This window comes from Cajanus cajan, chromosome 4 (assembly GCF_000230855.2).
Source record: "Cajanus cajan strain Asha chromosome 4, NIPB_CcT2T_4, whole genome shotgun sequence".
NCBI lineage: Eukaryota > Viridiplantae > Streptophyta > Magnoliopsida > Fabales > Fabaceae > Cajanus > Cajanus cajan.
Window position 1 is genome coordinate 72,384,504 of NC_138520.1, and position 16,685 is coordinate 72,401,188.

At 32.6% G+C, this 16,685-nt stretch overlaps 2 protein-coding genes across 3 annotated transcripts; one reads left to right on the plus strand and one right to left on the minus strand.

Moving 5' to 3' along the window:
- Positions 1-287: 287 nt before the first annotated feature.
- Positions 288-5,783, minus strand: HCF109 (high chlorophyll fluorescent 109). Of its 2 annotated transcripts, none has more exons than XM_020363635.3 (7): positions 5,585-5,783; positions 5,432-5,512; positions 4,119-4,339; positions 2,656-2,859; positions 1,901-2,116; positions 1,517-1,703; positions 288-887 (listed from the first exon to the last, which is right to left on the minus strand). In XM_020363635.3, exons 1-7 carry the CDS (start codon positions 5,727-5,729, stop codon positions 550-552), a joined length of 1,392 nt encoding a protein of 463 aa, XP_020219224.1. In that variant the 5' UTR covers positions 5,730-5,783; the 3' UTR covers positions 288-549. The 2 variants fall into 2 exon arrangements, with proteins under 2 accessions (XP_020219224.1, XP_020219225.1); XM_020363636.3 differs by having other exon boundaries at positions 288-854; positions 5,585-5,782.
- A 3,609-nt stretch (positions 5,784-9,392) lies between these two features.
- LCAT3 (lecithin:cholesterol acyltransferase 3) lies at positions 9,393-15,684 on the plus strand. The gene is made up of 11 exons (XM_020363945.3): positions 9,393-10,140; positions 10,240-10,331; positions 10,424-10,551; positions 11,066-11,201; positions 11,311-11,362; positions 12,015-12,115; positions 12,637-12,816; positions 13,760-13,917; positions 14,328-14,382; positions 14,853-14,906; positions 15,225-15,684. Exons 1-11 carry the CDS (start codon positions 9,942-9,944, stop codon positions 15,402-15,404), a joined length of 1,335 nt encoding a protein of 444 aa, XP_020219534.1. The 5' UTR covers positions 9,393-9,941; the 3' UTR covers positions 15,405-15,684.
- Positions 15,685-16,685: the final 1,001 nt, after the last annotated feature.

Sequence of the window (16,685 nt, forward strand, 5' to 3'; positions counted from 1 at the left end):
AAGACAAAATTACTGAATAACAAAACATATTAGCATTTAAGATCTTTCTCTTAATTATCAGAATCCTAATCGAAGAATTAACGTTTGGAAAATTTTAACGGGCGCGCTACACAACTCCATATTCTGCTAAAATGCGGAACAATTAATCTGTATATAAACTGTTGATTTTTAAAAGAAAGATTGGAACCTATAGTATATTTAAGGGATTGAAAATGGAGTAGCAGAAATTTGGGATAATGTATGGATGCTAGGTTGGTAAAAGAACAAAAATGACATGTGATACTCTATTTTCAAAATATTGCACTCATATTAAAAGTGCATTGAACTTGATATTTCCTGCTCCTAAGTTGCATTATTCTTGTAATATATACAACACCAAGTTAAGAAAACATCAACAATTAATGCAGTAAAAAGCAACAGATGGAAAAGACTTGCAAAACAAGACATTGTGTACTTAATTTCGCATTGGAATGGGATACAAAAGCCAACTAAGTCTAATACAACAACCAAACCGCAACTCCTCTTCCGTGACTACAAACGAAGATATAATTAGTTAACCCCAGTTGTAGACAGTGACATACTGTACTTGTGTTTGAGGTAAGATTTGATGAAGGGGTCTAACTCGCCATCCATAACAGAGGTGATATCTGTCGTTTCATGCCCTGTTCTTACATCTTTTACTAATTTATATGGATGGAATACATAGTTCCGTATTTGTTGTCCCCATTCAGCCTTCACTGCGTCCCCCCGAATCTGCTTAATTTCTGATGCGCGTTGCTCTACAGCTATAACCAACAACTTGGCTTTCAAACGGCTTAAAGCTTTGATCTTATTCGCCAGTTGGGACCTCTCCTCTGCATAACCTCGTTTAAAGTTAAAACTTGCAACTAAAAGCAGATGATTTGAATTGGATTCAGACTAGGAATAGCACGAGAGAAGTGTGCAATGCACAAAATAATTGCTGTTGATAAAACGTTTAAGCACATAAACCAAGTAAATCACAACTGAATTCAGAAAGTCACTTCACAGTTTCAAATTCAATTTTCAGATAATATACATGTTCCAAACAAAGAAGGCTGTAGAGAATAGCTTACTGGACATTGCTGAGATCACTTTGTGCTGATAAATTAGTTTCCTAAAAGTGAGAACTTCTAGTCATACAGAAAGGGCTAGAATGAGGATAAGAATTCCTAAATGAGAAACAGGGCGTATGTTTGAAACTTTGACATAGTGAACTTGATATGAAAGTATTGTTTCAAGTATAAAGTGTTTCAACTATCTGCACCAACCTGCATATTGCCCGGTGCAACAATGCACAATGGCTGCTTTGCACAACAGGCAATAAATAACTATACAATGCTCATAACAACCCCCTCCCCCTCAATGGTCTCGCTCTTTAAGAGATTGTTCCAACGAAGCAACAAGAGCATGGAATAGGACTTCAGAAAGGCATGTGACATATCAAGATAAATATACTTTTGCAGGATTAAATTAGTGTAAAAGGAGGGAAAAGAACCTGTGCAGCGAACAGTGACACCAGTTGGGATGTGGGTAATCCGAACTGCAGTTTCAACCTTGTTCACATTCTGACCTCCCTTTCCACCTGCTCTTGAAAAGCTAATTTCAAGGTCCTCCTCAGGAATTTCAACATCCATAGATTCCTCTGGAAGAAGAGGCATGACCTCAACACCAGAAAAGCTTGTCTGTTTATAAATAATAAAACCTTGGAGTTTAAAAGAAAAATTTATTTGACAACTAAAGGGAAATAATATTAACGATTCATCAAATACCCAATTTCAAGTCTGCAGAAAATGACTAAGCACATTTATAATTATTTTTTGTTGAGATTGTTGTACACTAACACAGTGACATTCAGCTACCCAAAAAAGTTGGTTATTACCTGACGAAGGCCTTTGGCATTGAAAGGGGATTGACGAACTATGCGATGTGTTCCTTTCTCCCCAGACAAATACCCATATGCATAACGACCTTCAACTTCAATGGTGGCAGATTTAATTCCAGCTTCTTCTCCGGGGGATTTCTCAACCACTCTGGTCTTGTATCTCTGTTTCTCACCCCATCTTATATACATCCTAAGAAGCATGTCAGCCCAATCCTGCACTGGAGATGGTAAATTTTATACAGAAGTTAAAGCTGAATACTGAGAATCATGATTAAATACCCAAACTTCAAATATAACACAAGAAGAAAAAGGAACTGGAAAAAAATGGATATGTTGCATCTTCTCACACTAGACATGGCAAATCCCCAGCACTATGGCAAGGGAAATAAAAAAAAGCAAAACAGGGCCCACATATGACTAACAAACCCACACCCCATATGTTATTGCTGGGAGAACCCTTGTCCGGATTTGATTGTATATGACTGTTATTTTTTGATACTTGGTAGAGATGAACAAATATTCCTGAAAGCCAGGAAAGTTTAACAATATTGAAACATAGAGATATTATTCTAAAGTCATAACCCATAAATAATTACTCAGGACAAGGAAAAAGATAAATTCTAGCTTTTCTTGGCATTCAAGTTCTGGCCTTCTACCAGTACAATATACCAGACTAAAATGCTTTCACCTAGGACTAGGAATAATAGAAACAAGTTGATTACTATAACATCTGTACATAAATAGTTATTTACCTGGGCATCAGTACCACCAGCACCAGCTGTAATAGTGATAACAGCACCTTCTTTATCGTAAGGACCAGAGAGAAGTTGAGTTAACTCATATCGATCTATTGATTTATTCAGTTCTTTAATAAGATTGGCAGCCTCCTCAAAAAGCCCTCTATCAATGGATTCCATTTCCTCAGTCAGCTTAACTATTGTTTCTGCATCCTCAACCTACATTAATTGCAATGAAGATCCATATAGGCAAATAGCTTAATTTGCATAAGAGAAGTGTAGACACTCAACTCAACAAGTGATCAATGAGTCCTTAAAGAGAAAAAGAAGATTTTGGCATACACCATGCACATTTCATGAATATTAATTCAGCGTTTAAAGAGAAAAGAAGTTTCTTTTTTATTTTATTTTTTATATACACTATTTATTGTTCTCCATCCTCAACCTACATTCATTGCAATGAAGATCCATGTTGGCACATAGCTTAATTTGCATAAGAGAAGTGTAGGCACTCAACTCAACTAGTGATCAATGAGTCAGAAAAAAGAAGATTTTGGCATACACCATGCACATCTCATGAATATTAATTCAGCCATGTTTAAAAGCCAAGTCCGCAGACAGGATGGTTTCCTATCTTTTTCACCAGTTTTCTGGTGGGTTAGTTCCTTTTGGTTTTTATTTTCTTTTAACATTTTGTTTTCCTTTATATTAATTATATCCACAAGGATAATTGATTCGAATTGGATCAATATATCAGTTATATAGAATTTTCATGTCACAAACCCAACCTTGATGTTACCAACTTACCATTTCCAAACATTTAAGTCACAGGAACCTAAAAACAAACCTTCTTTTGGCATACTTTGGCCTACCCTATTTACGATCATTCTAAAAGAAACCCCATGAGAAAAATTACTTTTAAAATCTGAATATTTTCTTTTAGATAAACGAATTTGAGAACAATAGATTACAAAACAAGGGGCAAGAAATTTTTTTTCGAAGAATTAGAGTCAGGGATGATTTTGTGCATCATGTTGAAAAATAGATCAATCCTTTTCCTTCTAAACTAAAAGAATTACCCACAATGCAGGTATAAAAACAACATCTAAATATGTTTAAAGTATGACAATATTTGTTTTTATAAATGTAAAAGTAAATGGATTTAATTGGTAATGTAAAATTAATCATAGAGAAAAAAATGCAAGGTGTTTAATTGATATGAAAACAATATCAAACTCAATAACACTGCAATTTTTATGTACATATCAAATGCACTTTCAGCAGTTGAAACAGCCCTGTGTTATGGGTTTCAACTTTACAAATTTATATTCCATTATTTATTGTTACTATATTAGACCAGTGACAGGCATTTAAAAGTGGACACTGAAAGTCTGAAAGTTGGAATCACTGTTCTTTATTACTATTACATGTAGGTCCTTCCTAAAATAATAGTTGAAAATTATATACGTAAATCTAACCTGGGTTTTGAACTCATTGAGTAATTTTATCTTATCTTTGACATCAGCCAAGGTCGAAAGAGTCTCTTGAGCTTTAGCCCGATTATCCCAAAAGGAGCTATCAGCTGCTTGCTCCTCCAAATTGGCAAGTTCTTGCTCCAATAGCTGTAGACCAGAAGAGGCTCTAATCTCTTCAACACGCTGTGACATAATTTCAACATCTCTCCTCAGGGAATAAAAATCTGCAAAAAAATACCATGTTATGTGCTAGTTCATAACAACTAATCCAGAATTCATTTACCAACTTTAACCCAACCCATTCATGCATTATGGTACAGTATATGATCATGGAATAGAAAGAAGGAAACATGAAAGTGTCCTGTGGCTTAAATCTAATGAAGTACACAGGATAATATACAAACCTACCTATTCAGCTACAAACTATACCTTAGATTGCATTGATTAAAACTTTTTAAAAAATAATGAACAGCAAATATGCCCTGTAGTCTTCTATGTTTCTGTCTATAGCACTCCTTTGATTAATTGCTTACCAATAATTGAATACAAAAAACAAATGGATACAACTTCCGCTAACCAAAAGATGCAGGTACTGATTATGATGACATTATTGTAAACCAAAAACCCAAGGAACCACTTCAACTGTAAGTTCTAAACTCAGTAACTAATTCCTTGAACTTACCATACAAGGGGTTTGGTCTACAATTAGAGAGATTTATTTGCATTTTAACCTTACTATAAAGATTAAGTGTGTGTTTCCATCCAATATGCACATACATTAATGAAACCACATCAAATGCATTCATTTACGCAAAAGCAATAGTTTATAGCTTCAGGGGAATGCACGTAAAGTGGTTCGGTGAATTACAACATACATAATAAGAGTCTATTTGAACAAATTTTTCTAGAAGCACTTATAGGAGAAAAAAAAATAGGGAAAAAAATTAAAATAAGTTTCTCCATAAGCTAAAACTAGTGTATGCATAAGTTAAAAATAAAATTTTGGATAAACTAATAGGACAGAACTTCTGAAAGTTAGCTTATGCATAAGTTAATTTTAGCTTACGAAGAATTTTATTTGATTTTTCTTTCCTATTTTTCTCTCTTAAAAGTGCATCTGAAGAAATTTATCCAAAGAGACCGAGTGTGTTTGGATGAGCATTTCCAAAATTAATTTAAAATTTTTGAGTGAAGTTGATTTTGAAGTGATGTGATTCATGTTTATCGTCAAAAACCCTAAACCCTGAATTCAAACTCTCACTAGAAGGCTCTACTAAAATAAGCATAAATTCTTAGCTTATCGTCCAACGAAGTACCTTGCAGTGCCCAATCACTGGCATCGGTGTCCTCTCCTTCCCCAATGCTCAATTGGTTGTTCTCCGGTGTGGCGAACAAAACTGCCGCAAAATCCACAAATATAAGCAAAATCGCAGACAGTTGAAAGCAAAAAGTAAAGAAAATGAAATTACCAGGTGGCGGAGAAAGCCGCAAAGGAGAGGAGAGAGTGGTGGCGCGGAAAGATAAGAAGGGAAAATGCTTCGAAGGAACGAGAAGGGCGTGTTTGGGCGTGGCGGTTAGAATGGTGCACAGAGGCTGCGAAACAACAACCTCCATGCCTTTTCACTAAGGATAAGAAACACACCTTCGCTCCACTCTACATGTGACCATACGCAAAGATATTTATTTCCTCAATTTTAATTTTATTACTTAATATCATAATATTTTTTTATTTATTTAACTTTTAAATAATTTGAATTTTTAGCTGGCTAATATTCTAATATAGACAGAGTTTTTCTAACCATTTTAAATACCTGCGAAAATAATTTGATCAAATTGAAAATTGAAAATAATTTGATCAGATTGAATAATCATTGTTTAAGAGAACTAAGGAATTGTGTGAACCATGGTGAGAGACCCTTTTGATAAAACTACTAGGCAAGAATATTGGGTATTCATTATCCAACAATCTTTCAAAACTAGAGACTAATATGAAAACTTCGAATAGCTTTTATCTAATACGAAGACTAGCATGCATAATATAATCATATCACTTACGGTTCATAAGTTTTTTTTTTTTTTCGTCCCTGGAGTATCCACCACCGACAGCAGTGACTAATCTCTTCGCTACGTTGGAGGCACCTCAAAAGGTGAGATAGTTGGTCCCAAAATTTAACGCAGTGACTAATCTCCTCACTTACGGTTCATAAGTTTTAATTAGTCATTGGATAATTAAATTAAATAATTAACGCGTAAAATTGGTGATAGAGTAACGAAAGTGAATACCATCATAACGTTTCTTAAATTGTGGGAAAAAAAAATCTTTGTATGCTGGAAAAAATGATGAGGAAAGATAATTTTTCATCTACAATTTATTTCTATATATAATTTTATTCCTTTTTCTTTCATATCATTATTTAGATTTAATGGTAAGATATTTTTAATGTAGTTTTTTTTTATATACTTTATCAATTAGAAATTATCGTTTGTATGTCTCTTAAATTATTTTTTATAAAAGTCAACAAACTTAATTATATAAATTGTAATTGGATGATAAAGTAAAAATATATTAGGCACCTTTCTCTTTCTTTTATTTTTGTTGTCTCTTGTATTATTTTTCTCTCTCTTTATTCTTCTTTTTTTTTGCTATCTCTTTTGTATATTATCTCTCTCATTTCTTTATTATCTCTTTCATATATTTTCTTTCTATTTCATATTATATTTTTTTTTCTGTCCTTTTTCTTTTTTCCTATTGTCTCTCTCATTTATATTCTTTTTTTCTACTTCATCTATGTTTTTAACTCTCTTAATCACTTTCATAATAATAATATTATTATTAATATTATTAATATTATTATCATTATTTTCTTCCTCTTTCTTTCCTTCCTTTTTTTATTATCTCTTTCATCTATGTTTTTTACCCAAAATAATATGGAAAAAAAACAGGAAAGAAATAAATGACACAAAGAAAAAGAAAATAATAATAATAATAATAATAACGAAAAAAAATAATATAATAACATGAAAGTGATTGAGAGGGAGACAGATAAAACATAGATGAGAGATATGGAGAGAATATAGATGAAAGAGACAATGAAGAAAAAGATAAAAAGTCAAAGAAAATATAATAATATGAAAGGTAGATAAATATGTATGAAAAAGATAATAAAAAAAGAAAAAAATAGATAAAAAGACTGATAATATGAAAGAAAAAATATACAAAAGAAATAATAAATAAAAAAGAAAGAGGTGCATAACATATTTTTACTTTATTATTCAGTCACAATTTACACAACTAAATTTATTAATTTTATAATAATTAAATTAAAAATCATATAAATTATGATTTTTAATTAATTGATTGTATATAAAAAAAATCATACTAACGGTGTTCACCATTAAATCCAAATAATAATATGAAATAATAAATAAATAAAACATGTGGAAGGAGAGAGAAAAATAAAACTTTATTTTTCATCTTTATAGCAAATAATGCAATTCTACCTTACATGACATATACTTTACATACAAATTAGTCTCATTTTAAATATATTTTAAATATATTTTAAATTTTTAAATTAAAAATAAAAATCACACTTTCTATCAATTATTAAATTAGTCTCATTTTAAATATATTTTAAATTTTTTAAATTTAGATACAAATTTATCAAAATTTTATATTAATATTAAATTGCTACAGAAAATAATTATAAAAAAATATTATGCATGAAAAAAAATATTAAATGGTTAGAAAATAAAATCCTTTTAAAATCACACATTATATGTTAGTATTATTTAAGAATTTTAACTAGTAATTATTAGTAATATAAAAAAAAATCGCACATTTTCAAAATAAAAGAAAAAAATTGGAGGAAAATATTTTAATAATTATTTTAATTAGTAATTATTATATCTATATTTACAAGTGACAATTTTGATCAATTACTTAAAAAAGATTCTATATATCTTTAATGGTTCTGTTGTATTATTTATCCAATATTATAAATTTAATAAATACAAAGGTAAAATGTACTTCTTTTAATATTTGAAACAATTTCAAAAGTATTATTAAAATTAATATAATATTTAATTCATATTAATTTCAGGAGTGATAGGAATATCAAATCTTTTATGGAACAAAGTTGGTGAATATATATAGGGATGGCAATGGGGCCCATGGGGGCGGGTAATAATAAACCCGTCTCCGTCTCGCTGGATGAAAATTGGTCTCATATCCGCACAAGTATCTATTAAGCGGGTATTCATGAATTTCTTGAATACCCACGAATATCTATGAATATTTATAAATTTTTTAAGAAATTAAAAAAATGTTACAAATAATTTTAAGTTTATATTTAATGTCATTGAAATATTAAAAATAAAAATTGAATGTTAATTTTAAACTTGTATTTAACGTTAATTTTGTTGAAATAATAAAATAAAAATGCAAGATAATCAATAACTTAAAATACATCAATCTCACAACTAAGTTAAAGTCTCATCACAAAACTACAATAATTCAATCTCATAATTTCAAACGAAAGTAAACAACTTAAAATACATAAATTTTATTGGTCTAATCAAAGCTAGAAAATTAATCAAATTACATCTAACATAATTCTATAACATGCTTAACCCATGTTGGTAACTTCATCAACCTCACTTTTGTAAGAAAATAAGATGAGAGAGTGTAGTTTTAGTGTTATGTGGTACAAGAATAATTAATATATTTAAGAAATATTATTAAATGGGTACCTGTGGGTATGAATATCATCATACCTGCTCCACCTCATTTATAAACAGGTAAAAAATTATTCGTCCCCATTATCCGTGAGTACCCAATTAACCTATCTATTTATTATCCGTAACAGACCAATACCCGCGAGTGCGGACATGTTTGTCATCCCTATATATATATATATATAATTTTGTTGTTTATTTGGTCTTTGTTGTTTATTAATGAAGAGAAATGTGATAAGATTTAGGAATATTCCGGAAAATCTGTTGATATCACCCACGCTGTGGCATTGTTCAAACCTAAAGGATATACCACCTTTTAGATGCGTGCACATTTAGGTACCGTACACCAATTTTCTACTACCCTACGACCAAACACGTGCCTGCATTTGTTTTTCGTTTTGGGAAAGCACGTGTCTACCTACTTAATTATTTATCTTCAACTCAAAGCAATATCATATATTATAACATTGATTCCTCAATTTGACATTATTATCGCTCTAATCTCAACAACAATTTTGTTTTCCTTATTTCGGAGCTTCCCACAACTTCCTCACTTTTGTTTCATGTCTGCTAATAATAATAGTTTCTATAAGTAAGTCCCATGTGATGTGATACGAAAATATATACACGAGGCATATGTACACATGTAGTGTAGTTGACTTGTGATAAAGTATTGTGGGTGAAGTAAGGGCGTGTAATAATTTTTTATTAGGGAATGAAGTTGTAAATTTTGGGTCCTCAAGTAGCGTACAGCAAATAAACCAAGGAAGGAGGGTGCGGTTGCAAAAATGGATCACCAGATGGATGGAGAGTACACGCAGTGGAGCATTCTGTTCCTTCAGAATCCAATGTCAATTGCGACTCTGCGGAAAGCAAAGTGACAAAACGTGCGAGACCAGAGAAAACCATCATATACATAATTCACATTTATTAGCTCTACAAACTCTAAAGTACCAACCAATAATAATAATAATAATATATAATAAATACACGGTCCTTGCTCAACTCAAGTAATAGAGTAACGCTCGCTGAGTGGTAGTTGCAATCCCTCACCGGAAGAAAAACAAAGCAACGAAACGCAGTGCAGCGATGCGTTTTTGTCCCTGCTTTGGATCCGACGATGCTTCTGTGGATCGCGACCCGGTTCTGCTGGTCTCGGGTATGGGCGGCTCCATTGTGAACTCCAAGCCCAAGAAATTCGGGCTCACCACTCGGGTTTGGGTCAGGCTCCTCCTCGCTGACGTCGAGTTCCGGAAGAAGATTTGGTCCCTTTACAATCCCCAAACAGGTATTACTGTTTCCACCACCACAGTCCACAACTACTACTACTACCACTTCCTGTGCATTTCTAAGTTTTCAGTTGAATCGTCGTTCTTCGAACTTGCAGGTTACACTGAGACGTTGGACACCAAGTCTGAAATTGTGGTCCCTGATGACGATTACGGCCTCTACGCCATCGATATTTTGGATCCCTCGTGGGTGAGTCACCGGTTTCAAACGGTTACTGTGCTTATGAACTTCATACTTGGTGCTGTTTACTTATACGGTGTTCTTCTTGTGTTTTGTGGCAGTTTACGAAATGTATACATTTGACAGAGGTGTATCACTTTCATGACATGATTGAGATGCTTGTTGGATGCGGTTACAAGAAGGGAACCACGCTCTTTGGTTACGGATATGATTTCCGGCAGAGCAATAGGTACTATTGTTGTAAATTATAGACTTCATTCAGTGAGTCTGTGAAGTAAAAGTAAGGTCGTGTTTGGATATAGGATAAACTTATCTATAAGCATTTATAAGAAAAGAAAATAAGAAGGTTAAATAAATTGCGTTTTTCTCGTTAGTTAAAATCAACTTGTGTAGTCACCTTTTATAAAAACTCTCTTATTTGATTTGAGTGTGGATCCTATCTCATACCGGAAATTTGTTTTTGGGGAGAGACACGCAAATATGTTAAATGGTTAAAAATAAATAAACTCATGCTTATTTGGTGTGCATCTCTCTCTTACCAGAAATTTCCAGTACTAGATAGGATTTATACACCCATTTAATTTCTTCAAAAGCTAATGTGCATATTTTGATTTTAATTTATGAGAGAAACTTAATTCATTTTGCCATTTTATTTTCTTCTCTCATGAGTGTTTATGAAGAAATTTATCTAAACAGTGTCTAAGTCCAAACTATGCGCTTATTGTTATTGTTGTTGATGGTAGGATTGATAAGTTAATGGAAGGTCTAAAACACAAGTTGGAAACTGCTCACAAAGCTTCTGGGGGAAGAAAAGTCAATTTAATTTCGCATTCCATGGGAGGAATTATGATCTCATGTTTCATGTCGCTTCACAATGATGTGCGCATAGTTTTTCTCCATGACTACTTGCAATGCTTGTGCTTTTCTACAGTCTATAGGGAAGGAAGTTATAGCTTAACTAGTGGCTGTTTACATTGTTCCTTGGCAGGTGTTTACGAAATATGTGAATAAGTGGATTTGCTTGGCTTGCCCATTTCAAGGTGATTCCTCTGTTTGTGTGTGTTTTCCTCTTGTTTGACCTACCCTTTCTGGTATGCAGAGGGGTAATCAATGGTCAATTGTATTGGTCTATGAAAGAAAATTTAAAAACATCAAGTTTGCTGAATATAAACTTGCCCTTCGTGATAGCCATGTGAAACTCAGAAGATGAATTTGAAATAAATTCTTAATCGTATGTAATTTATGGACAACCATGCTATTCTATAAATTTGTGAGAGAAACTACTAAGACTAATTATCTACTCTTCATATTCAAATGGAAGTTTTTCTTCTCATTAATTTGATTTGCATTTTCCCTCTCATGTTCATAATTTTATCTATCTCTATCTGTTCTTTGAAAGGGACTTAATTTGTTTCTGACATTTTCCCACATACTGGATGGAAATGAATACCAAGCCATAATTGGCTTCCGACATTTGGTTACTAAGAGTAACAAGTCTTCTTACTTGTAGTGTTTTTTTAACTATGGACCCTACTATATAAATATATTGATGTCTATAACCATATTAAAAAATTCCTGCTGCACCATATCACAAATGTAAAGGTGTTAGGATATTTTTCCTTTATACTCTTCTTTTCCATTTTCCCAGATGTCTTAACCATCCATGCTTGAATATGAATTCCACGTGAACAGGAGCCCCAGGGTGCATCAATGATTCTTTATTAACTGGATTAGAGTTTGTCGATGGCTTTCAAAGCTATTTTTTTGTGAAAAGGTGGACTATGCATCAATTGGTAAATTCTCTTTCTCAATTAATTAGTTCCATCTGCATCTTTGAATTCAATATTGGCCATTGGACAACATATTTCCAAGGAAAAATTTCCATTGCACTTTCAAAAATTTAAATCATGGCATCATTGCAAAGGCAGCGACCAAGGTCCAGTTCAAATGAACTGGCTTTTCAAAGGAATGAGTTGGGTGGTGACTGAGCTTTGAATCCTTTGGAACTAGTGTATATGAGCTGCATACAGAACAGAATGACAATGAGTACACTCTTAAACTTTCTCTGACAGCTTCTCTCTTCAACTACTCATTCCAACTTAGCAATTGAAGGCTTCACAATGCTGAACCTCTCTGGCCATTACGCTTATTCACTGATGTCTGCACTGCAGCTCATGTTCACTAGTTTTTGAGATCCAAAGCTTGGTTGTAGTCCAATTCATTCCTTTGAGAACGGTCACATTTTTCATACTCTTTTTTGTAACGTGTTGTAAATCCACTAAGTTTTTTGGAATGATCTTTCTTACCACATTAGCTAGTGGAGTGTCCATCAATTTATGAGATGTTGGCAAATCCGGATTATGAATGGAAAAAGCAGCCAGAAATTCTAGTTTGGAGAAAGTATACCAAGGACGGGGACAATAACATCAGTTTGGAATCTTATGGACCAACCCAGAGTATCTCTTTATTTGAAGAAGCACTAAGGAACAATGAGGTAATCTATTTGAGCTTTTCTTTGGGTTGATGAATGTAAGATGTGTGAACATATATGCTTTAAAATGTTAAAGGATTTTTATGATGAAGCTTTGATTTTTCTTGTATGATTACCAAGTAATTTGTTGACATATATAGGAGCATACTTGAAATTTTAGCAAATAATATACAATCAATAATTAAAATATAATACTGGTAAAATAGATAAGTAAATTATAATATAATATAAACACTATTGAATTCAAAATATATCCGTATTATTAAAGTTCTGTTAAATCATTAAAGGTATATCATTTTTATTTTTTGAATGACAATATTCTAAAAGTTTAATTTACATTCATATGGTAATTCTATTATTATTGTAGTTGAATTTCATAAAATAATTTTTGTGTGTTTTCCTCTTGCAAGCCGAGGCCTACCCTTTGCCTTGCATGTCAAGTTCTTGGGTTAGACTCCTAACCATATGTGACATGGCACGTAATGAGTTGTCATGTCACAGATGTAAACTGGTTGACCCACCTAGGCTCTGCAGTTGGTTTGACTGGTTCTCACAAAACCAGCTGACTTGCATAGTCTTTGACCAGTTATGACCAATTGTGGTTATTAGATAAGAACTGAACAAAGCTTGGATCAGTTCCAGGTTCAATCAGGCAAACTGGTTGATTTGGTCTGGTCTTGTTCTCTGGACACTGGTTGTAGCTCAAGGGACCTCTCTTTAATAAAAGAAGATCTGAAGTTTGCATGAAGTCTTTTGCTTATTAAGGCAAATGTCGCTATGCAAATTTAATCTCTAATACCAAACAAATGATTTGTTAGTCATGAAAACCATGCAATATAACACGTTATCTTTCTTTTTCTAATTAAAACAAAAATGATTTCTCAGGCAATTTTTCTATAGTCCTATTTACTTTTATGAAGGACTTATGGGTGTTATTTTTTTGCAGCTAAATTATAACGGGAAAATGATATCACTGCCCTTTAACCATGATATCCTTGAATGGGCTGTTGAAACACGTCAACTCATAGAAAAAGCTAAACTGCCAGATGGAGTCTGCTTCTATAACATTTATGGGACATCAATGGACACACCTTTTGATGTTTGGTATGTGACTAAATTTCTCTTGGGAAAAAAAAAATACATCTATAAACCAGTAGTATTAATTTAGGTTGAGAGATGGGAAAGTTTGGTAGAAACCCATCTCCTTACAAAATTGATATTGGGATGTTTATCCTCCTTATAACTTTGATTTGAATTTTACAATGCCCCATAATCAGTTTCTTATATTCTGAACTTTTCCTATTATCTGATATATTTTTATTTAAACTTTAAAACCTTTTTTCATAATCTTTGGTCTACATAAGTAGAATCATATCATTGGCATACAAATGTGATACAAAAGAAGGATAATCTTATCCTCATGAGAGTTTAAATGCAATTTCCACTTCTCGATATTCAAAAGTTTCTCTGCTTTTTCTGCTTCTGATGTGTCCTGATGTCCATGCTTAATGCAGTTATGGTTCTGAAAAATCTCCAATAGAGGACTTATCTGAAATATGCCACACAATGGTGAGTTACTTAAGTCTCTTACATGCCAAAGATTAAGGCCACTAATGAGACTCTTCTATCTTCATTTTTTAAAATTATTTCATTGATACTGTGTCATTTGATATCTCTACCGAGAGGCTAGAATTTTCCCTCATTCTAAACTTGAGACCAGCAAATCCTGTATTGTAAATTTGAACTTAAAACCATTCTTGGTCTTGGGAATTAGGGCTTCTTCTACTTAATGTAAAAATAAAAATATTAACAAGAACATTTATGACTTTATTATAAAAAAAAATAATCAAATTTACAAATGATTGCAGATCTAATTTTATTGAGCACTATTAATTCAGGTCATGACTCATGAGTTATCTGTTAGAACTTAAAACCTAACCCCAAAAACTAGTCCATTAGGTACAAGGGCAACATGACTTAAGTACCACATGAAACTTCTTATTCTACTCGATGTGAAATTTTCTCCTGTTTGTTTTCAGCCACAATATTCTTATGTTGACGGAGATGGAACAGTTCCTACCGAATCTGCCAAGGTACTCTGATCTTTCTGTGTTCTGTATAACACATTAACACTTAGCTGTAGCCATGTTGAAATTTTCAAAAGCTTCTTAGGGCAGAGCTGTAATGTCTTAAATGCAATTATTTGCTGGCTTTTGAAGATAGATGCATGTGGAAGTTATCTAATTAGAAGGCCATTTGTTTGGTGTTTGAACTACGTCATACTTTCTTAATATAGTGCTTCCAAATTTATCTTGTGATAGCAATTGCTTATTCTATAAAAGTGACATTTAGGCAAAATTAATTATGATAGTTTTATTATTAATTTGTGGGGTTCTTTTTGTCTATTACAGGCTGATGGACTTGAAGCCACTGAAAGAGTAGGAGTTACTGCTTCTCACCGTGGAATATTACGAGATGAAACAGTATTTCAATATATTCAAAAATGGTTGGGTGTTGAGCCAATGGATGGCAAACAATCTAAAACATCTAAAGTGGCAGATGCTTATCCAATCAAGCCTGTGGTTCTGTAAACTTGCCATTTTCATTCCACATTGACCATAAGAAAATGTCATCCCATGCTTCTCTTTTCTTTTTTTAAGAAAAAAGATGAGCAGCTTAGAAAGACCCAAGGTAGTTGTATGCGCAATAAATAATTTGGCGTATCTTCAGGTAATCAAAAATTACCTGGGTGTAATGTAATTTTATTATGTACTATATGTTATAGACTTCATTATTGGGTCTTGTACTATATTTGGTTGTTAGAAAGTAAATTGCATCTTTCAATTACATCTCCAAGGCGTTTGGCCGTGAGTGACTTCTTAACAAGTACTCATATTTTATCAATCGTTTTGCAGTTATAAAAGCACTCTTATTAGATCTCTTTGCCCGCAACATGTTAAAAAGAAAATTCTATTTATTTATTTATTTTCGAAAAAAGAACTCAAGCTCTAAAATTCCAATTTTGACATAAGGTTGTGATGATATGTTACTTTAACATGCTTTTTTTTTAGTTTTTACTAAGGGGAGAAAAAGAATTGAGTTAATTTAAGCTTAGTTCGGTAAGAATGTATATTAGGTTTGATTAATTAGAAAGTTTATTTTTGTAACTCAACTGTACATGCAATTTACTTTAGCTTGTTAAGCTAAATTAAAACCTTACCATGTCAATATAGCCTATTTTATTAATTTTTTTCCCTCATTGCGTAGTCATGTTCAAAAACTACTGATATAGAAAATTTATATAAAATACTATTTCGCTCATGATGATGCAAGAGTATATATAGGGATGGCAAATATACCCGTACTTGCGGGTAATACCCGAACTCGTCCCGACTTTGACGGAGAATACCCGGTTTGACCGGATACGAGTAAAACCTCGATATATTAAATTGGGTACGGGTACAGGTATGTACTTACCCGCCCTGTACCCGTACCCGTACCTGTACTTGTTCCCGTTTCCATTTTTAATTTAATACTCACTTTCAAATTAATTATATTAAAGAATTTTAATATTTTTTTATGTGTGATTATTTATTATAATATGAGATAAAAAAAATAACCTAATTATAATTATAATATAATTAAAAAAATAATTTAAAAATATTATTTTTTTTAAAAAAATAAAAATAAAAAATTTGACTAGTACGGGTATCGGGTATACCCGATACCTGACGGAGACGGGGATGGGGATGAAAATCACATACTCGGCGGGTACGGGTACGGGGACGGGAATGAGTTTGGCTCGCGGGGACGGGGACAGGTATCATGAAACCTGTACCCGCCCCGCCCCGTTGCCATCCCTAAGTATATAA

Bases quoted from the DNA above. Each gene is read 5' to 3' on its own strand.
- HCF109 (XM_020363635.3), bottom strand. From the start codon at position 5,729: ATGGAGGTTGTTGTTTCGCAGCCTCTGTGCACCATTCTAACCGCCACG. The intron at 4,340-5,431 runs GTACTTCGTTGG...ATTTTTTTGCAG, and splicing joins CAGTGATTGGGCACTGCAAG to ATTTTTATTCCCTGAGGAGA. The intron at 2,117-2,655 runs GTAAATAACTAT...TCTCCAGTGCAG, and splicing joins CTGGTGGTACTGATGCCCAG to GATTGGGCTGACATGCTTCT.
- LCAT3 (XM_020363945.3), top strand. From the start codon at position 9,942: ATGCGTTTTTGTCCCTGCTTTGGATCCGACGATGCTTCTGTGGATCGC. The intron at 10,141-10,239 runs GTATTACTGTTT...TCGAACTTGCAG, and splicing joins CCTTTACAATCCCCAAACAG to GTTACACTGAGACGTTGGAC. The intron at 11,363-12,014 runs GTGATTCCTCTG...CCACGTGAACAG, and splicing joins CTTGGCTTGCCCATTTCAAG to GAGCCCCAGGGTGCATCAAT.